At 41.5% G+C, this 22,642-nt stretch overlaps 1 protein-coding gene across 15 annotated transcripts in view; it reads left to right on the forward strand.

Moving 5' to 3' along the window:
- The window catches only part of FBRSL1 (fibrosin like 1), an 808,371-nt gene extending 794,148 nt beyond the window's left edge, over positions 1-14,223 (forward strand). For 7 of the 15 annotated variants that reach the window (XM_030220293.1, XM_030220286.1, XM_030220292.1 and 4 more), the window contains 6 exons: positions 291-368; positions 1,796-1,928; positions 8,723-8,806; positions 10,143-10,226; positions 11,752-11,986; positions 12,613-14,223. In XM_030220293.1, coding sequence (XP_030076153.1) covers positions 291-368; positions 1,796-1,928; positions 8,723-8,806; positions 10,143-10,226; positions 11,752-11,986; positions 12,613-13,837 — 1,839 coding nt within the window. In that variant the 3' untranslated portion in view covers positions 13,838-14,223. The remainder of the gene's footprint in view (positions 1-290; positions 369-1,795; positions 1,929-8,722; positions 8,807-10,142; positions 10,227-11,751; positions 11,987-12,612) is intronic. The other 8 variants (XM_030220290.1, XM_030220301.1, XM_030220287.1 and 5 more) reach the window with 7 other exon arrangements.
- The last annotated feature ends 8,419 nt before the right edge of the window (positions 14,224-22,642 follow it).

The raw sequence follows: 22,642 nt of genomic DNA on the forward strand, positions 1-22,642 counted from the left end.
CCTGTTTTTATTTTACCCATTAGACTTCAAGCTGATATTTCAAAAAAATATCCATAGTGGTCCAGCTTTGTAACATACTGAGAGCTCATGACTTGATCAGCCATTAAAGATAGTTATAGCAGAACTGAGATGCTATAGCTACTTTTACCCAAGTACTGTGGAGAGTGGGACAAGCAAGGTTTGATGCTGAAAGTGGGCTGCCTTTGTAAAAAGGTTGCATGAGTGGTTGATGTTGTAGGAGCCTTGATGCTACCTCCTTGTTCCTCAATCGCATGTCTGTGGATTCACAGAAACCTGGGAAGTGGTGTGCTGTGCATGTCCAGATTGCCTGGCAGATCTACCACCACCAACAGAAGATGAAGGTAAAGGTATTTTCAAAAATTTACTTCCTACTACGGTTGCCATCTGGCTCCATGTTTTTGGTTCAATCCTGGTTTGATTTACCATGTTGTTATCAGTTGACATGTTCTGATTTCCTTGACTCCAGGCGTGCATTGAAATAAAACTATGCTGGATCAGCTTGCCAGTTAAATAAATCGAGTGCCTCTGGCAACTCTTGGTGCTGGCCAGTGGGGTCGAGTATACTGTATTCAGATATGAACAGCCCTCTGGAGACAGGGAAATACTTACTGTACCTGAATTTAACTGGCCTTGGGATACCAATAAAAAACATAAAATACATTATTCATTTCATGTCCTATAAATGCTTATAATTCAGGCATAAAGCCCTTCTGAAAGGGTGGATTTTTGATTTTCTGCACCCATTCATCGGGAAGTGAGATCTGCATGACTATGCATGCAGTTGGATAAAGCATGATCTGGATTGACCTTACATGCAAAAAAGAAGCCACAAACATTATGCTATTTAGAGTGACCCCAGGTATTTACAAATATTTCTTTATGCATGGGTTTGCAAATTATAGGACATTTCATGAAATTAACTGAAAGCAGATTTAAAACAAATTTAAGAATGTATTTGTTTCCATCAGTGCACAGTTAGGCTGTGGAATTTGTTGCTAGTCAGTGCCAGTACTAAAACCACATGTAAAAATAGTTTGGAAAGCATCCTGGAGTACAGGTTCATTAACAATCATTAGCCAGATAGAGGTTTGTTGCCTCTTACTTTTATGAATAAGCAACAAGGAATGGATTTCTGCACTGGAATCCACCAGGTAACTCCAGGAAACAGAGACAGGATACTGGAGTCAATGAAATTTTGATCTCACCCAGAATGTCATTTTTTATATTGTGTGACCAACCTTAGAAAATGCTTCTCTTACTTTGTCTCCCTCCCCACCTTTAGCACCATTAGAGAGGTAAACTAGATGCTGGAAATATCTCAATTTTAGATTCAGTGGTGCCTATTCACATTGGCAAAAGGGTCATTAGGAGTTTAGTGATGAATAATAAACTCCTGGTAAGTGGGAGAATTATATCCACTTGCCTAGGGACCAACTATCAGTGAAGAAGTCACTGTCCTGTACATGTTTCTGCCAAAAAGGCAGGTGATAAATTTCAAGAATAATTTTCTACCAGTGAAACATTTTCATACAGAGCAAAGTAAATGAGTTTTAAAAAGAAAGGACATTTTAGTAAGGTGAGGCACAATACAGCCAAAGTTTATCACTGTACTTATCCTAGACCCAAGCCCTCTGTGTCACATGGGCCATGAAGCTAAGGTCTCTCCCTAGGCTTTGGAAATGAAGCTTAGTAAATGCTATTAGTTCATTGGCAATAAGGCCAGATTGCAATCCATCCCTTCCTGACAAGAGCTAATCGTCCTCCATTTTCACAGCAGATGCAGTTGGATCCACACAAGCTAGACATCTGTGGTAAACTTGACCTCTTCAGCAGGCCTCCAGCCCCTGGAGTATTCCCAGGATTTCCTTACCCACACGACCTGACCAGACCTCTCTTCTCCACCACAGGTGAGGAGATATAGCTTCTGTGCATCAGAGGCCATGTGCATGGTACAAGCACAGGCCTTTCAGCATTCTGTAGCACTGAAGAAACCAGTACTGTTTTTCTCTAGCAAGATGGTTGAGAGGGTGGTGGTGTAACAGGTTTATAGTAATCTTTAATGGAAGCAAATTGTGTCAAGCTGGAGTGACAGGCCTCAGAATAAGGCCATGGTCCTGTAAATGTGAATCGTGACTATTTTAGAATCTTCTTTTACTTCTTTGAGAATTTAATGGAATTTTGTTAAAACTCATTCTCCGTTTAGCTTCAACGTGTGATCCTTAGAAGCCAGCCATCTGGAGGCATGACTGCAAATGCGCCTCTTAGGAAAACACACAAAACAGATTTATTGAATGAGACACTCTGGCCCTAGATAAATAGCAATACAGTAGCCAGCATGTCTGTCAGCTGTGATCTACAAAGGGATAAATCACTTCCTCCATTTTATCCCCAGAATACTGCCAAGCATGGAGTATCACTGGCTTTCTAGCTGCTTGTAGAGGGATACAGCTAGAAGACATATGTGGTAGAGAATGACACGGGGACCCGCAGTAACTACAGGGATGGAGACAGAGCTTGCGGGGATGGGACGAGGACAGATCCCGCAGGGATGGGAACAGAGCCCATGAGGACAAGGACAGACTTTGGCCCCGTGTCACTTTCTACTTTGAAGCCTGATAATGAACTGGATTGTTAAGTATGTTTGATTGATGCAGATGAAAATATTTTTATTTTTTGGAAAAACAAGCAAACGTTCTTGCCACAGCTAGCAAAATTTGTATGCGGGATCCTGTACATCCTGCTACCAGCACATCTTCTAAGAAGGCATCTTCTGTTGCAGGATGGACTGTGGAAGACAGGAGAGCTAGACTGAATCCTGAGATTGTTGATGACTTCTTATTCATCCACAGATTAAAAAATCATAACAGTGCTTCGTAGGGCATATTTCTCCCCCCTAGAGCATACAGAACGGGTTGTACTTTGTACCCCTGGACATTTTAACAGGGTAGATTAGGATTCCTTGGGGTAGTAGAAATCAGCTATTGTTGGGGATGGAAGGATAGAGAGTGGTGGTGAGGAGGGTTATTATAACTGCTCGCTGTTGTTATTGTTTTCTATTTGTAATTTATATTGTTCCTTTTTATACTTTAATTGAAAGATTTAAATATAATTGTTTGAGGCTTCTGAAGATGAAGACATAGCCCATGGGATGGGGTAGGGATGGAAACAGAACCCAAGGGGACAGGGTGCCGACGGGGGCAAACTTTGTCCCCATGTTATTCTCTTATATGTGGTCTGTCAGGGCTGCCTATGAGGTAGACCTTAAATGAATATCTACCTGGTGCACCTCATCCCATCCTCAAGAGAAGGTTGATTTTTAGGAGGTTTATTTTAGGAGAGGGTTGTCATCCACTTTTCAGGAGTGGCAGACTGAAGGTCAATCAATATGATTATGGGGGTGGAACAACTCTCCTTTGAACAAAGGCTAAATTGGTTAGCTTTCTTCCATCTTTCTGTGTCTGTGACTCCGTTCGCATGACCACAGTTAGCATATGGCCCCCTGGCAGCACAGGCAAGTGGTTCCCTATGGAGGGCTTGCCCAGGTCGTGACCTCAAACATAGGTTCTGCAACTCCATTTGGGGTTGCAACCCATAGTTTGTGAAGCTCTGGATTAGGGCTTGTCAGCTTGGAAAATAAATGAATATGCTGGAAGTCTATAAAATCATGAATGTGGTGGAACAAATAAGGAATGAGCTATTTATCTTTTCAGATAGTAACAGGGCATCTAGGACTGGAGGTGAAGAGGAAACTGTTTCTTTATAAAATACTAACACAAATCCTGCAGAAATTGCACCTGTATTGAAGGCACAGACATTATGCCTGCTTGAAAGCAAATATGAATGTTAGTTGCTTACTTTATGCACATATATACGTATTTTATAAAATACAGTGTTTTTCCTAGCTAAAATGCCAGACCATCCTTCAGGGGTGGGATCATCACTGAAGGACTCGCCCCACAATAGCCAGCCACAGAATCTATGGAAAGGCATCACTGGTGTGCAGACTGGGCTCTTTCATTACCACTTGAGGACCATGGGTCACTTGTAGCAGGCAATGGAAAAGGTGCCAGTACTCAGTACCCCTGAGTAAAAGCCCTGGTAAAATATGTGTGTAAATCATGAGTCCACCCTAGCCCCACTCCTGAACATGCCTTTGTCAGCTTGCACCATGCATACTTTTAGGTGTAATCAAGTTTTTTGAGAGTTGATTTATTGTTTTATGCATGAAAAAGGTTTATAAGGTTACCTTCTTAAAACAACGTAGAAAATTTATTTTGTCACTTAGCTGTAGAATTTAATGTTTGAATTTTTTTTTTTTTTTTTAAGGAATGGATAATAAGAGATGACAGACTTGAGCACTGATGGGAGGGTGGGTTAGGCAGGCTATACACGGTCCTTGTCTTCTGCTATCTCCTGGACTACCTCTTCATCATTTTGCACAAAACTGTATGATTATTGTACATCCTTTTTTCCTTTTTAATTTCAATTTGTTAGTTACGTATGCAAACCATTTAGCTATCCTTTACTTTGTGGTATATCAAGTTTGATAAACTATTCCGGGACTAGGGGGATATGCCATAAAACTAACAGGTGGCAAATTTAAAACAGATAGGGAAAAAAATTTCACTCGAACAATCAAGTTATGGAATTTGTCTTCAGAGAATGTGGCCAATTCATCTACCATAGATGAGTTTAAAAGGAATTTGGACAGATTCCTAGAGAAGTTCATAAGTTAAAAAAACCTCAGAATGCTAGTGCTCATCCCTGGGAGGGAATTGCAAGAAATGGATCTATTCTTTTTAAATTTTAATGCTTTTTAATGAATTTTCCAAACATCAGTTACAACTCTGAATTACAAACCATGCAATTATATCAGATCGACTACAGTGCACAAAGCTGTTGTGTGCAATAGAAGCTTCTCACAAAAATTACAATAACTTGTCTTAAAGAAATATAGTACATCCAATTCTACGTATTAAAAAGTGAGGAACAACAAGGGTTCAAGTTTATTGATATACTACCCATCGTGATACACATTTGAATGATTTACAATAAAATTCACAGCCTAGTGTACCCATGCCCCCTCTTTGCTGTCCTGCATTGAGCCAACCTTATTACCCAGCCGTCTCTATGCAACAGTGATCTAATATATGTGTTGCCCAGAATAGTAGCCCTTAGAGTCCCAGAATGACTTACAGTGGTTTCTGTTTTCAAGTAGCGCCAAACAATTTCATATGCCAAAAAAATGAGGCCCAATGTTTGGCAAACTTGGGTTTTCAGTCTCTTAGCTCACATATTATCTGTTCATACTATCAAGCTCCCAAACTTTCCGGAGCCATTCTGTACTAGAAGGGTGTCATTGATTTCTTCCAGTGTCTCATGATTACACTTCTAGCATCTAGCAACATCCCATTTTCTAATTTCACATGCTGACATGGTACCAGCCAAGCAGGATCGTTCCCTAACAGCATCCAATAATTTGGGAAAGAGTGGCTTGAAGCTGTACCCAGAAACTCTGAATGTAAGGGTAACACCACCACATATGAAAAAAGGACCCTACTTGGCTGACAATATGAGCTAGAAGCCTCTAGGTCCCATATTTCAAAGTTTTGCGGAGCAACATAATCCCTCACAATTATTTGGATTCGTATGCATACTAGAGCTGTAGAGTACTTAAATGCCTTGGTTCAAAATGGATCTGTTCTTTGATATCTGTAAAGTATTTCCTAGCTACTGTCAGAGACAGGGTAGTGAGTTTGATGAACCCTTGGTCTGAATCAGTATGGCATTTCTTATGTTCGAATAGGTGCCTATGTGGTCAAGGCAGGTAGCACAACCGGGCTTAAAAGGGGTTTAGATAAATGACTGACGGAAAGCTCAGTTTTTAGCCATAGAGATTTGGAAAAGCTACTGCTTATCTCTGGGAGTGAGCAACAAGGAGAATAGATCATTTCTTTGGATCTTGTTGTGACTTGGATTGGCCACTCTCAGGCCCAGGTGCACTAAACTCCACGCATAAAACCCTTATGTCATTGATCCCTGTTGCTGCTTAGCAATTTTGAAAAGCCGAGCATGCGTGAAGGAAATCGCATGCAAATGAGCTGTTCGCTGTTAACTCATTTGCATGCTATTTCCTTCACTGGGGGGGGGGGGGGGGGGAAGCCAGTCGGTTAGCTGAGCATGCGCTTGGCTGCTTTGTGCATGCTACAGATGGCTTTCACACATGCAGACAAGCAGTGTCTATGAAAGCAGTAGAGGTAGCCTTTTTTTTGTTTTTGGGGTTTTTTTTTCACAAGCACAAGCCTCCACTCTTGTCCCGCGAGATCTGAAAATGTCTTTATGGTGGGTAGGCGGCAGTTAGCTGCTAGAGATGCCCATCTCAGGGCTGCTGAGACTGCTCGTATAGCCAAGGAGATTACAGGAAGGGCAGCTGGCTGTAGGGCAGATACTTTCAGCTCTCGTTCAGAGAATGGATCATATTTGCTGGTTTCACTTATACAATGAGAACAGGAAATGCTTTTTCAAAGTTGGAATCCCTGCACAGGCAGAGCTATAAGGCACCACCTTATTTAGGGAGACCTTTACACCTGCATGTGAACTCTCCAGCAGCAGGTTACTGATGACCAGCAATTAAATTGAGGGTGTGATTTTTATCAGCTTGGTTTCTCTATCTGCCTGGCCCCAGGCAGCTGAAGCAGGATCCTTTCCTCCCATCGCAGGGACTCACCAGCTCCCTACAGCCTTTCAGGTTGGATTTTTGTCACACTTTTTGTGTTCTGGTTAAAAGTATTCCCTACTGTTACAGTGCATTTGCCTAAAGCACTCTCTGCCCTGTTATTTTGTTGTGTGAAGCTCACTCACCATGAAGAATTGTCAGGACCGACAGCTCCAGACCTCCCATTAAAATTTCAACTGTAAAGGCAGGGGTTGCTTCTGTTCTTCGGGTCAGAAAAGGGCTGTGCGTCACTTTGCATACACATTTGTATAGTAATTAACTCATTATAATAGCTTTGCATTCCATTTTCGTTAGCTGCTACCGTGATAGAAAAAGAGCTGTGAGAACCCTTTTGTGAATGTCTAACTGTACTTCTTGCTTGCTAAACCAGCTAGAACCAGTTTAAAAACCACGTTGCTGGCTCGTTAGGTTTTATGCATCTGGGCCTCAGACAGGATGTGTCTGCAGTAGACCTTTGGTCTAACCAAATATGGTGTAGGCATCTTTCTTTTACGTTGTTTCATCTTAATGCTGTTGAAGTCTTGGTTGGCACAGGCCATATAGACACCTCTGGAATATTAGAGCTGTATGAATCCATTTAGGGCTTGATTTTATGACAGGAGGCCTGGGTGAGAAATACAAAAAGCTGCCTATTTTAGAAAGGCAGGATAGGTGTCTATCTGCCTTCACAAATCTACATCTTCTCTGAAGGTGTAAATGTGTGTTTGTAATAAACAAACAAAAAGAGGCACATCTGCTTACAGGAAAACCATCAAGCAGGAAAAAGCAGACCAACTGATGAGCAGATACTATTCTTTATTCTCAAATACCCAACATGGTCATATTTTGCCAATAAGGCTGCATCAGGGGTTTAACATACTCTGTTAACCAGACATACATAAAATTAAAATCAACGATTAAAATTAATCATAAAAACTTAAAGCCAAAATAACATGCATAATTCCATGCATTAAAATAAATGACCATGCATATCTGTTAAACAAAAATCCATACATACATAAAATGCATTGAAATCATAAACAATAATATTTCTTATAACATGCATAAAAATGGTGTCAGACAAAGAGTATGTGTCAAATTGCATTTCAGGCAAAACAGAAGTGACATTCATAAGAAGTGAACAACATGTTGTGTCTTTTAATGAACTACAAATAAAAAGAATAGTCATGCACAGATTTCTATTCAGTAGTGTGATCACAAATAAACCCAAAAGGGAGACTTTTTTTTTTGTTACATTTGTACCCCGCGCTTTCCCACTCATGGCAGGCTCAATGCGGTGGGCAATGGAGGGTTAAGTGACTTGCCCAGAGTCACAAGGAGCTGCCTGTGCTGGGAATCAAACTCAGTTCCCCAGGACAAAAGTCCACCACCCTAGCCACTAGGCCACTCCGCCTCTCCGTAAACTAATAAAGGGGTTAAAAGTACTTCCCCCTCAATTAGCAAATCTGTATCCAAAACAGCCTAAAAAATATCATTTGAAATTATAGATTCTTATGCTTAAAATTTCAAAAAATTTAAAAAAACTGTTTGTATCTTCAGTTTGTACGTCTATTTCATAAAATATGTGTGAACATTGCAAACCTGCCTTCACACTGCCCCTAGGAACGCCTGCACACGGATTGGATACACATAGGCGCACACTTTGTTTATACTTTTGACACGTATATGTGATTGCACAATTTATAAAAGACCTTTACTGTATGTAGAATAGGTTTTATATGTGTAAAAAGCATTATAAAATTGTCCTGTTACAGAGCAGAGACATCTGTGAGCAAACAACTTTGAGCAGGCTATCAATCTGTCAGCCCTGCCTACCATTTGACTTTAGGTAACACAATACCTTCTCTTTCACATTTAAAGAGAGTCCATTGACCCCTCTTCCCCATAACATGGAACCTGCAGCCACTAGCAGCATTAACTCCTTGAGGCCTGGACTAAGAATTCTTTTCTGTTGTGTTTCTACAGGTGCTGCCCATCCTGGTGCCACCCCCTTTGGAGCCTCCACCCACCACAGCAGCTTCCTGCCTACAAGTCACTTGGCAGGTAAGTGTAAGTAACCCTCTTTTTGTCATACTTACTCTTTATGACTATAATTCTGAACAATGACCTCTGGCAGAGCTTGAAGAGAAGAGGCTGGGAATGAGGCCAGCCTTCCAGAGATACGTGCAAAAACATTATCCAGGGCAATTTCTTTTGTGCTGCAAGTATGGCTACAAATTTGCCCCCTGAATTCTGAAATGGATTTCACGTAAGTGAAGTTACTCTGAAGGTTTCAGCTTATCTTTTTGAAGTAGACCAACCAAACAAAATAAATTATATGCAGGTGTTACTGTAGCTGTCAGGGCCTCCTGAAGTCCTCAGAAACATCAATTTCAACAAAATCAGCTATTCGTTTCTAATTTAAGAAGCGATGGGGGAGTGGGGGTGGAATTCATTATGTCACTGGTTTTCCTGAGGCAGCAACAGCAAAAGCTATTGGTGGTTGTCTTTGCCAGAGACTCTGACAGTCTTGGCATGTGGTATGGTTTTCTGGCATGTGAGGAAAGACAGGATGGTAGCACAGTGTCATAAGCAAGAGGAATTGAGACCTGTGGATCCTTGCACTGCACTTACAAGTGTCTGTATTGGCTAGTGGTGAACAGCCTGTAGGTGTTACCATTGTCATTTAATTTTTTTTGTATATTCTTCAAGTGCTGCTTCCTTCAGTCATCTGTTAAGCCTGTCCTCCCCCTACCCACCAGAAGCAGCCCTATCTGATGACAGTGTGACGTGTCATTACAAAGACACTGCATGTGATTTTATTTAACCAGTCCATTTTCTGTATGTGCAGTGTCACTAATGATGCCTTTGCCATTGTGGCTGCTGTGTGTTTCGGGGGGGGGGGGGGGGGGCAAGGTGAACCTAAGAATTGCAGTTTCAAATAAATACCTATGTGAAAAATACTAGCTTTGTATTGTTGGTCAGCATATGTGCACAGTATACATAATTCAACCGTATTTCTCTTAACACAGCTTGGAAAGGTTTTTTTTTTGTTTTGTTTCTGCATTGGATTATAATATTAGCATTGCCATATCCCAGCTAGATCTTGGAAATTCTGGTTTTTATCAGCTTTACTTCTTCCCCTCCTGTTATATATCTGGTGCCTAAACAAACCACATGGTCTGAATGTGGATTCCCCTCCCCCTTTTCACACAGTCCAGGTTCTCTGTGCAGAGAACTTTGCACTAAGAAGGATTAGCTTCCAAAGTCCTGGTGTAATCCAGTTTGAACCCCAGACCGCTGGAGAAGGGAAGAGGTGGGTGGGAATTATGGATGGGGTGGGACTGGTTTCATTCTCCAATACTCTTGGCTAAACGCCTCCTTAAATCCCTGTTTGCCTTTCCAGATCCATTTAGCAGGTCAAGCACCTTCAGCGGCCTTGGGAGCTTAGGCAACAATGCCTTTGGAGGATTAGGCAGTCCTGCTCTGAGTAAGTACTGGCTGGGCTTTCTAGACAAACCTCTTGCTAATGTTTGCAGCAGTCGGTTGGATCTCTTTAGAGATATACTTAAAAGGGGCTTCCAAAGAGCCCCTTTTTAGATTTATTTTCTAAAACCAAAGAAAGCCTCTCACTGCTTGGAATAGAGCTGATGAGATCTCTCCTTGATAAGAGTCAGAAGCACATTCACTGGGTGTCTCCCACCCCCTTCCCTCTTCTCTTCTCTCTCCAAACAGTGCATCTTGTTCAGCCCGTAGCTAAGTAGCCCATGCCAGAAGGTATGGCTGAACTATTCCTTGTTTTACCCATTGCATCTGCGGACTGATAGTTTCAGTTTACTAGAAGTTCATAAATGCAATAGTGTAAAAACCAGGATTGGCTTGTGCTGTCCCCCATGGTGTTATCTAGTAAGCTTATTACAGAGTTACGAGCTGCAACTAATGGCTTCTCCCCAGACCATAGATCAACCAAGCTCTGTATACCTAAGTGCCGTGGGATGTGTATAGCCAGGTTTTTCTTCTAGGTATTTGTGAATCCTTGCTTCCTTTGCAAAAAAATATCACTACAAAGCTGAGAATTTCCTGGGGTTTAAAGAAAAGAGCAGGACTGGTGCCCCTGACAGCCTGGACATCTGATGGCCACCCAGTGGACTGCTGAAATATTCAAGTTTCCTTGGCTGGGACTTTGTGTTCCACTTCTTATTTTCATGAAAGAGAGGAGTATCTTCTGCTACTGCCAGCATACTTTGCGGGTTTTCTCTTGCCTGTGGTGATTGGCAGCCTTGCTTCTCTGTTTGTCTCTATGCTGCTTAAAGTCACTTGCTGGTGGGAGAGAGCCCTTTAGGTTGCTGCTGGTCTGACTTCCAGATCACATCTGCTGTTGCCTATTTTGAGTGGTTTGTAATTTTATTATAAAACATGCTTCACTGCTTTATCAAGGGAAATGGATTGTCTGGCTCAGGTTGTGTTCTCTCTGCTGATGACAGTATAAACCAGTGGGCTGGGAACTGTAATGTATTCAGAGAAAAGACAGCTCAAGCTTGACTCTTCTTATTGTATTGGTCTACATTTAGAAGAGTGAAATGGTTATGTCATCTGGGATATTGAGCAGGTGTATCATCTTATTCTCACCAGCTTCACAAAGCATGAAAAATGTTGACTAACTGTGGATCTTTTGAACGAAGCGTACAGAGGGGTGAGGCAGTGGGAATGTGCATTGGATTAGTACAATAATCATATTGTGGACCTCATAGTCTCAATGGTCAAGTTGATCACATGAATTCTGATCTTTTCTAACAATTCTTTTGCTCAAAAAGAGACCAGCCTTCAAAGACTACTGTCATGTAGCCATCGCTATATGATTTTTAAATGTCAGAAGACAAGGTGTCAGCAGCTGTGGAAAGATGACTTCAGCTGTACTAGGAATTAAATGCTTCTAACTATGTTTCAACTTTCCTTTGTTATTCTTTTCAACTGTATTGTGTAAAAAAAAAAATCTTTTTTCCATCCTTTTATAGCTCACAACAGCATATTTGATCACAAAGAAGGTGCAAACCTACAAACCTTTAACAGCCCCCATGAACCATGGAACCGGCTCCATAGGACCCCGCCTTCCTTTCCAACCCCGCCACAGTGGCCTAAGCCTGGGGATCCGGAGCGAAGCTCCTCAGTAACTAATCACGACAGGGACCGAGAGAGAGAGCCAGAAAAGAAGGATCTCTCATCCAGCAAGGAAGAGCGGGACAAGGAAAGGTATATAAGAGATGTATTTCTGCAAACTCTCCAATCTAGCCACCATTCTGTATGTGTTAAGACATGCAGTGAGTGCTAAACAATGCTTACATTTTTTTTGGATGAGACTGAGCACCTGTTTCATAGCTTTTACTGTGACTATGTTAGCGAGGTGGCCATAATGTTGAATGCAGCTTGGCTGGTTGGCCTGTTCACAGCAAGAAAGAGAAGCCAGTTCTGATTCTCAGAAATTCAGGGCAGACTTCTTTCTTCCATCTCTATTTAAGCACCACCACTTCTGGATCCGTCAGGTGAGTGTGCCTCTGGTGCCTGGGAGTCTTCACAAAGCTCAGTCAGACCGCCAGCATTAAGCTGTGAATAGTAATGTGTAAACCAAAGACACATTTCCTCAAATCAATGCAAGAATCTGGATTGCTGAAGCATATCTGGCTAATGAGAGACTAACAGTATTACGAAGGGCAGATTGTATTTATTGATTGCTGCCACAATAATTACTCTGGAGCTCGCTGTCTGCTGCTGAACAAAACAAAAAAAAAATACTGTGTTGCTTAGATTGCAGCTCATGTGTCTGTGATTTATTTGTGCCATTGTTTTTGGCTGAAAAGTACAATTTTGTGTTTCCACAGGGATAGCCTGGATAAAACTCGTCATCACTCAAACCGATCTTCACCGGCATCGGCTCCAGTGAGCCATCAGATCAGCAACCTCATTCGTAGCAACAGCGGAAATGCCAGTGTCACTGAAAGAGAGAGACCCAAGGAACCAGAGAGAGAGCAGCACTCTGATCGGCTCAGAGACCCCCCTCCAATAGAACACAAAATCAAGGACAGTCGTTCCCCAGTGAAGGAACCAACAAGTCATGAGAAGAGATCTTTAGAGGACAATACCAAGCCAGTGATTCAGTCTGTATCCCCTTACAGCAAACCTGCATTAAGCGAAAGCCTGAAACTTAGTAATTTAGTGAACAGTAAGGATGGAGAGAGGAAGCCAGAGCTTCCCAGCGATCTACAGAAGATTAAGAATGATATCAAGGTGAAAGAGGAACGTAAGGAGGATGCTGATGTTCTCTTGGTGGGGTCAGAACCCTCACCACATTCCAGGACAGTAGAGCAGCCCCCGCCATCCTCTCTGCACAGTTTACAACTGCACCATTCCATGGCTGCCACCATGCCCCTCACAATGGGTAACATGCACCAGATGAACAGTATGAATGTTCTGGATCGTACACGGATGATGACACCGCTCATGGGCATGAACCCATTGGCAGGAAGGGAGAGGTTACCACACCCTGGATTTACCTGGGACCCAATGAGAGATCCGCTGCGGGATACCTACCGGAGCCTAGATCTTCACCGAAGAATGGACTTCCAGCTGCGAACAGATGCTATGCACAGGTTCCCTACCACCTCCAGCTTCTATGACCATGAGCGTTACCGCGACAGGGAGCCCCATGACTATAGCCATGAACATCTTCTTGAGGTTCGCAGAGAGCAGGAAAGATTGCGTCAGGCAGATGAGAGGGAGCGGGAACGCTTGCACTTGCGGGAAGAGATAGAGCGTGCAAGGCTACATCACTTGCACTCGTCCTCTATTGAAACGCACTTGGCACACATGCCTTCCTTTATGCCACATTTAAGCGGGATACATTACCCCAGACTGAGTCCCTCCACAGCCATGCACAATGGAATATTAAACCGAACCCCACCCACAGCAGCATTGAGTGCTCCACCTCCTTTGGTGCCAGCAAGCAGCACGAGACCTGTCTCTCCGCGAAGGACTACTCCACTTACAAACTCAGAGCCCAGGGACTATTCACCCTCTAGAAATCCAAAAGAAGTAGAGGCACGATAATCTCCCTAACCCCCAAAATTAAAAAAAAAAAAAACCAACTAAATTTTAAAAAATGTCCTGGATATATATAAAATTCTTTTACAAAGGCACTGCTCAGAGCATTTTTTATGTAAATTTGTAGAACTTAAGCACATTTCCATAAATAAATGGAAGAGATGGATTACTGGGGGATTAAAGACTTAAGTACAGAAATGGGAATTTAATATATAGCTATTGATTTAGAAAAGTTCTGTACCTTTCTGTGCTGAAAATGGGTTGTTATTATAAAAACAAATCGAGTTTGTACATTTTTCCCAAATGTGAGAAACATTTATAATGGATTTGTATATATTTTTTTTAATTTTATGCTCTTTATTCACTTTTAAATTTTTTTCTTCCTTTTTGTTTTTACTTAATTTTCATTTGCAAAAAAACAAACAAAAAAACAAAAATAACAAACAAAAAAAAAACCATGTAGGGCTTTCTTCAGAAGATGCCTGGGGTTCCTTGAAGTATTATTTATGGTGGTGAGTTTGAATGGTCTTACCCTGAAGCTTCACCCTGACCGAACACATCACCTCTCCAAGTAGTTTGGTACTTTCAAAACCGAAGTTACAGATATATATATATATAATTAAAACTAATAATAATAATATTAATAATGTACAAAAGTTTGTTTTTTGCCTTATTATATTATGCAGAAATCTTAAGAGGATTTTTCTTTTGATTTGTTTATCAAAACAAATGAATTGTATATATTCCATTCCTGTAAATGTTAACTGATGATAAATTCTTAACCTAGGTAGGACTTTATAAAAGACAGTTTCTAGAACCATCCACCACCACCTTTAACACTGTTGATATTCCCGGTTGGACATGCATTCCAAGCTCACTGTGGGGGGGTTCTACATTTCAACTATGCAAGAATTAGGAAGACAGGTTTTTTTCGGTATTGGGGAGTATATAGAGAGGAGGCCCCCAAAACCCCTTCCTTCTCTGCACCTCTCTCTACTCACCACAAAAAAAATTAATTCATGAAAAGGAATGAGCACCACTTTGCAAATACCATGAAAACAAGAGGTGCCCACACACCCACAAAAGTAATCCTGCCAAGAATAATTTTATTTTTTGAGGGGGGAGGGATAAGAGAAAAAAAAAGAATTAATTGTATGTATCCACCAGAACAGTTTTGCAGTGGAATTGGCTCCTGGAAAAGAATTGTGGAACACACAGGACAGTACCTCCTCACTTCCTCTCCTCCTTGGCTGTGAGCAGGTTCGCTGGAGGTGAACAAGGACAGATATGTGTGGACCCCTTGTGCTTTAATTGTGCAGTGTTTCTTATTGGAATCTGTATACCAGACAAAGTAGAATTTTAGGAGTGCAAAAAATATAATGGTTGGAAAATTTTTCAAAAATTTAGAAAAAATTCTGATATTATCTCTTACATACATGGAGACCATGCGCAATGTTTGTTTCTGTGTGGTTCACCCTTGAACTACATTTCATTAAATTTTATGTTTTTTTCGCATAGATTATTTTTCACTCATGTAAATTGTCTTTAAACTTGCTGTAAACCTCGGCTTGTCTTTCTTCCTCATTTCTAATTGTTTTCCAGTGTCATTTATACATCTTGGGGTTTTTTTCTCTCTAGTTAGTTCACCATCAGTTCTCTTCTTTTTTCCTTTTTTTGTCCACTTTATTCTTCTCCACTTATCCTTTCTTCTCTCCCTCCCTCCTTAAAAATTAAACATTCGGTTTCCTTGTAGATCAATGAAGATAAATACACCATTGATTTTGAATGAAAAAAGAAGTAGTTGAGTGTTTGTGTATCATAGCTATTTATGTTCACTCTGAAACTAATGACTTATTGTGAAAGAAGATGAAGCCTGTTAAAAACCGTGGCTTGAATGGTCAGCTTAGTATGGGAGAAAAGACTCTCAAATATCCTTGGGTTTATTATTCTCCTACGATGATGATGATGATGATCCAGATCACTCCCTAGTAAATAGAGCCATCCTACAAACCCAAATCCAAAAATGACTGGAAGGGGACTGGAATTTTCCCAAAAATGTTTAAATGGTTAATGAGTTTAGTGATCTTGACTCATAATCCAAACTGGGAAATTATGATTGTGTAAAAATATCACAAAGCCCTACTGTCTTGGATAAACAAATCTTGAATTTTGAGTCTGTAGATCACAAATTGTGACTTCGCTTATCTGTAGGGCCCTTGCCTGGTGGTTAAGGACTTTAGACACTGGTATTTCATTAACCTTGAGGGAAACGTCCAACACTACATTGAAGGTTTAAAACAATGCTTCAATAGAATTTAATCAAAATATAACTTTTTAAACAAATCTTTCCTAATCCATCATCAAGTCACACCATAACTATATGATCTTGGTTTGACCACTGTGCTTCGAATATTAATGAATTTGTAATTTTGATTTTCTGATTAAGAAAGCTAGATTCCAAGCTATTGACACAAAGTCTCAAACATATGGAAGTGTCTACAATCATTTGAAAGATCTGAGTTAGAACAAGATGAAAAAGTGATCAGTTTTTAGGACCAGATCAAGGAGAGAATCAAAATTGGAAAGCACGTAGCTGTTGGCAGAAGTAAAGGTTGATATGAGCTGGCCGCAGTCAGTGGTTACTAATGGCATTGTCAAATGACCATAATTACAAGTGCAAGTGGAATGTTTTCCCCTCGTGCCACAACACAGCAAAGTTTCCCAGACAAATGTTTGTCTAGACCAGGGGTAGGCAACTCCCAGTCATCGAGAGCCGCAGGCAGGTCAGGTTTTCAGGATATCCACAATGAATATGCAGGAGATAGATTTGCATACCATGGAGGCAGTGCTTGCAAATCTATCTCCTGCATATTCATTGTGGATATCCTGAAAACCTGACCTACCTGCGGCTCTCGAGGACTGGAGTTGCCTACCCCTGGTCTAGACCAGTGCTTCTCAACCCAGTCCTTGGGGCACACCCAGCCAGTCAGGTTTTCAGGATATCTATAATGAATATGTGTAAGAGATTTACATACCAAAAAGGCAGTGCATTCAAATCTATCTCATGCATAGTCATTGTGACTACCTTGAAAACCCAACTGGCTAGTTGCGCCCCAATGACTGGGTTAAGAACCACTAGTACAAACTGTGCTTAAGATCTTCCAGCAATGGAGATTTCCAGCAAACTTCCTGCCTCAACACGTTTGCACAGTACTGTGAAATACCTCCTAAGCTATAGAATATGGAAAAACCATATTGCATTTACTGAGGGTATTCATGTTGTCTGTTCGGGCAGGCATTTTGGTTATACTCACGGGAATCAACTGCCAGAAACATCTGATTCATGGAATTCACCACAAATCATAAGCATCCAGTAGGGATGTGTACCAAGGGGTGACTCAGCACCCTCTCCCCATGTTCAGCATCTCCCTTTCCCTATTTCTACTCCCTGAGTCCAACATCACATGTTTTTTTTTTTTGGGGGGGGGGTGGGGAGAAGGGAAGCAAAGCTGCTGGACACCCTAAAGAGGGGAGGGCCTTGAGCCTTCCCTTGGTGGGAGGCACATACCTGAAACTTTGCCTGCCCTAGAGTGTAAGATACCCTTGGGCTGGCTGATGAGAAGATGACACCCAGGCTGCCACCTCTTTTTGTTCTGAGCTGTGTCTTAGCAGATCTTTCAAAACCCACTGATTCAAGTCCCAAACATGAATCTTCTGAAGATTCAGAGTAAGGCCTACTGAAAATCTGTAAACGGTAGAGGTGTTTGGTTAGTAGTGTGACATCAAGTGAACAGCCATAGAAGTAATCGTAAGGACAGTGACTGATACTGCCAGGGTCAAGAGCACCCTCCAGCAACACTGGATAATTGAGATCAGGACAAATGCCTCTACAAAGGTGCAGTAGTGTTTTTAGCTTGCACTAATGATAAGCGCGCACTAAATGCTAGAGACCCCCTTAAGACTATGGCAGGGGTAGGCAACTCCAGTCCTCGAGAGCCGCAGGCAGGTCAGGTTTTCAGGATATCCACAATGAATATGCAGGAGATAGATTTGCAAGCACTGCCTCCATGGTATGCAAATCTATCTCCTGCATATTCATTGTGGATATCCTGAAAACCTGACCTGCCTGCGGCTCTCGAGGACCAGAGTTGCCTACCCCTGGACTATGGGCATCTAGCATTTAGCGCACACTAAAAATGCTAGCATGCTTTTGTGAAAGCACCTCATTGTTCCTGCTCTGCCCTCAACCCCACAGTGGCCCACAAGGATCAAGAGGGAATTCCCCCCCCCCCCCCCCCCCCCAAAAAAAACAGATAAAGAGGTACTTTAGTGCTTATTAAGGATCAGAATATTTGTATGATGCCTTAACTGGTTTTAGGGGAGGCTGGTCATAGTCTAAGGACTCCATCCTCCACTTAAAGAAGCAGAAGGAAAGAGGAACTATGTAACTCAAACTGACTCCTTTCCCCTAGTGGGAGTGACAGGCTTGAAGCTGCCATACTCAAGTTAGCAGTAGCAAACCACCATGAAACAGATGGAATGATGAGCTTCATCATTGCAGGGCAAGGGACAGATAGCACTGAAGCTAGTGACCTAGTACATCAGTGAAATGGTCACCCTAGATCAGAGGTCCTCAACCCAGTCCTCTGGCCACACCCAGCCAGTCAAGTTTTCAGGATACCCATAGTGAATATGCATGAAATAGATTTGTATACACTGCCTCCATTGTAGGAAGATCTGTGTCATGCATATTCATTGTGGGTATCCTGAAAACCTGACTAGGTGTATATGTCCTGAGGACTGGGTTGAGAGCCCCTGCCCTAGATGGACCACCATCATCTGTCATTGGTGAAAAATGTGGGGTTTAAGCAGCTGCTACAGCTGTTACCCAAAACTATGAAAAGTCGTGTAGGGTAAGAAAACTAGAAGGCAATCGGTCCACAATATCCACCGTGGAATAAAAGACAAAAAGCAGACCTTGAAGAAAACGCAGTCTTTAATGCATTTTCTTCATCAAGGTCTGCGTTTTGTCTTTTGTTGAACAATGTTTAAGTACACTCAGGGCATTGCTGTGCTGATTATCTCAGAACTATAGATCAATATTCAGTAGTTAGATACATGATGAAAACTGAGGGGCCCTTTTACTAAGCCACGTAAGCGCCTGTATGCGCCAATTTGGAGTTACTTCCTGGCTACCACATGGCTCTTGTGGTAATTTCATTTTTGGTGCATGCCCGCTACATGCGTCCAAAAAGTAATTTTTATTTTCTGATGCGTGCCAGCTATGTGCGTCAAATATTTGACGCATGTAGGTCATTACTGCGTTAGATCTTACTGCTAGGTCTCAATGGCTGGCGGTAAGGCCTCAGACCCAAAATGGACATGTGCCAATTTTTATTTTGCCGCACGTCCATTTTTGGCAAAAATAAAAGGCCTTTTTTACAGGCACGCTGAAAAATAGAGCAGCGTGCACCCAAAACCTACGTCTACACTACCGCAGGCCATTTTTCAGCACACCTTAGTAAAAGGACCCCTGAATAAGTTAGCTTTAATGGGATCTTCAAAGGAAATAATGTGGTACGTTATCCAGTTAACTGCAAGACAGCTATTTTTGTGGTCTATTCAGAGAGCACTGAATATTGGCACCATCAGATTTAAAGTCAATCCATGCCCCTGGCACACCTCGCTCCTGAGATAGCCAGTTAACATCTTGACAGTTTGGCCAATGAATATTTTATTTTTTCAAATTTAATGATTTAGCCAGGATTTATCCCAAAGTTAACCAGATAATCCTTTGAAGCATGGTCTTCACTTTTAAATTTGTCAAAAAGATGAAGAGTATAAGAAAGAACCTGATTTATTTTTTTTAAAGGAAGAAAACTTATTAACAAGACACAAATAGAAAACAATGTAACCACAAAACAGGAAAGCCATGTTTGAAGGATGGAGCCATTCCATCTCTTTTAAAGACTATCAGCTGGTGTCTGATTGCTAACATCCCTTCTCTTATTCTAAAATCACAATCCACGGTCTGATCCAGATTGCAGCCTATATACCACCGTGTACCCAGAGTGGACAATTTTAGTTCATTCTGTAACCAGACTTGATAGTCACTCAACCAGCACAGTGAAATGTGAAAATATCTTTATTGTCATATTCAACAAGAACAACAAACAATGCTCAATAAGTCACTGAAAGGCAGTCAATCAAATAGCAAGGAAGTGCAACTGAAATGACAATACACTTTTCCACCATCCTTCCCAAACTCCCTCCCCCCAAAAAACTTGGGGGTCCTTTTACTAAGCCATGTAAGCGTCTACGCGCATCAAAATGGAGCTACCTCCCGACTACCATGGCTCTTGCAGTAATTTCATTTTTGGCGCACATCCGATACACGCGTCTGGAAAATATTTTTTTATTTTCGGGCATGCGTAATGGATGCGCGCACCAAGTGGCAGTAGGCGTGTATAGGTCATTACTGACTGTATGAGTCTTTACCACTAGGTTAATGGCTGGCGGTAAGGTCTCGGACCCAAAATGGATGCGTGGCCATGTTCATTTTACCGCACATCCATTTTCGGCAAACATTTTTTTAAAGGCCTTTTTCACAGGCACGCTGAAAGATGGATTGGCCCGTGCCCAAAACCTGCGCCTACACTTCTGCAAGCCATTTTTCAGCGTGCCTTTGTAAAAGGACCCCTGAACCCCCCCCACCCACACACACACACAAAATGATAGTTCTTTTTAACTCTTGGGAAAAGTCAGAGCTCAAACATGCAAGTTATTTAATTGCTCATGATGAGTAATTGCTAGATCTGTATTTCTACAATTTACCCAGGTCCATGCTCAGCCAAGCTTCCTTTCTCTCCAAACATCTTTGTTCTACAGGCTAACTGAGGAGATCAGAGTATTTATTGCCACATGATTTGCATGTAGTAGGGTAGGACACATGAGGTTGCTGACCATATACAAATGTTGAACATAGTCCTGATTTTGTTATGACAGAATAACATGCTTGGAATCTGTTCCCCACATATGACAAAGTAAAGAGACTGCACTAATCAAAACCAGAGAAGAATGGTATGCCTGAGGGAACAGTGTGGTACCCTATAGAGGGCTTAACAAAAACCTAGAAGACAAAAAGATTGATCAGAAAGTAACTACTCCCCCCCCCCCCCCCCCCCGCCCTTATTCAAGCTGGGTAACACCTATGCTAATTTTGTTGATTTTGCCCATGTGTTCAATATCTCTGCCTTCAACAATAAAAGATTTCCTTGATTTTCTAACAGTTGGAGCATGTTCTGCAGAGAACAAGAAGTGTACTAGTTTCTATCAACAGGGGTTCTATGTTAATAAATGGGCCTTTTTGAACTATCCTCAGAACAAGTGTACTAAGATTTTGTTTCTACGTATAGAAAAGCAGGTACAATGGAATTCCATTTATGTTGCTTGAACGTCCAACTTGAATTGCCAATGTGGTTCTGATCTGCCATCCCTATCAAGGAATTTTGCTCAACTGCAAACCTTTGAGCATTGGTCCCCAAGCTAATTGCTACCTAACCATACAACCCGTTTGGTGGCAGACTTTCCTTGTCAGCCACAAAGTTTATCTGTATTATTTTTGCTGCTTTGGCAGGGTACCCAAGCCAAGAGGTTTATTTCTTCCTTCAGCTAGGGGAGGGGGAACAAGCATTATCTGCTTGATATCTTCATGATATCTATGAATAAGCTGAAAAGGAAAGCAGTGGCCAAGTCCCCGCCCCCCCCCCTCCTCTTTCCAGGGAGCATAAGGCAGCCTAGCTTGGAGAAGAGATATGACTGGTCCCCCACCCCCACCCACATACATGTGCACACACAGGGCAAGATTAGCTTGGTTGCATGGTGCTTCCTGGTAAACAGAGGGAAGGAAGTGGTGGCCTAGCTTACCTATGCATGACACACATTCAAGTATTGCTAGCCTAGTTTGAACACTTCCAGATAGCTTCATATATTGATGGTCTAGCTTGGGCAGTTGTGATGTACCATTTGGCATGATTACAGGACTTGGGTAGTATTTCTTATGTTCAATAAAACTGTGGTCGCTTTTTCTCTCCACATGGTGAAGTGGTAGGGTAGCTGTGTTAGTCCACTTTTTAAGGTAATAAATAGAAACAAAAGAAATGACACCTTTTTTTATTGGACTAACAATACATTTTTTGATTAGCTTTTGAAGGTAACCCTTCTCCGATCAGAAATGAGTAAATGATTATATATATCAGAATATATATATGAAATATAAAAGCATTCCAAAGACAGCCTCATGGGGATAGGTAGGAGTGGGTGGGGGGTGAGAAACAGGGAGAGATGGATGAGTGATCAGAGTAACAAAGCAGTATAATCAAAAAAATTTGCCTCTTCTCTCAAAATACCCAGAGACCAGGCTCAATTTACATTGCACCATATTAAACACTACAGTGCTAACCAGGGTGACACTTCTATAGGACAGCATTTTGCCAGACCAGAGCACTGCATGAATTACTTTATGGTGAGAATACTAAAAGAACATTTCAAAAAGCCATCATGGAAAAACCTTTAAAGTTAAAATTATAAAATATTTTGACACCCACCAGATATGACTTAACATAGATCTGGGTTACCTATCACATCATAAACCATAAAATTATACTGCTTTGTCACCTGCTGAACACCCATCCATATCTCCCTGTTTCTCATCCCCCACCCACTCCTACCTTTCCTATATATATATATATATATATATATATATATATATATATATATATATATATTTTATTCTGATATATGTCATCATTT

Source organism: Microcaecilia unicolor, chromosome 11, assembly GCF_901765095.1.
Source record: "Microcaecilia unicolor chromosome 11, aMicUni1.1, whole genome shotgun sequence".
NCBI classification, from domain to species: domain Eukaryota; kingdom Metazoa; phylum Chordata; class Amphibia; order Gymnophiona; family Siphonopidae; genus Microcaecilia; species Microcaecilia unicolor.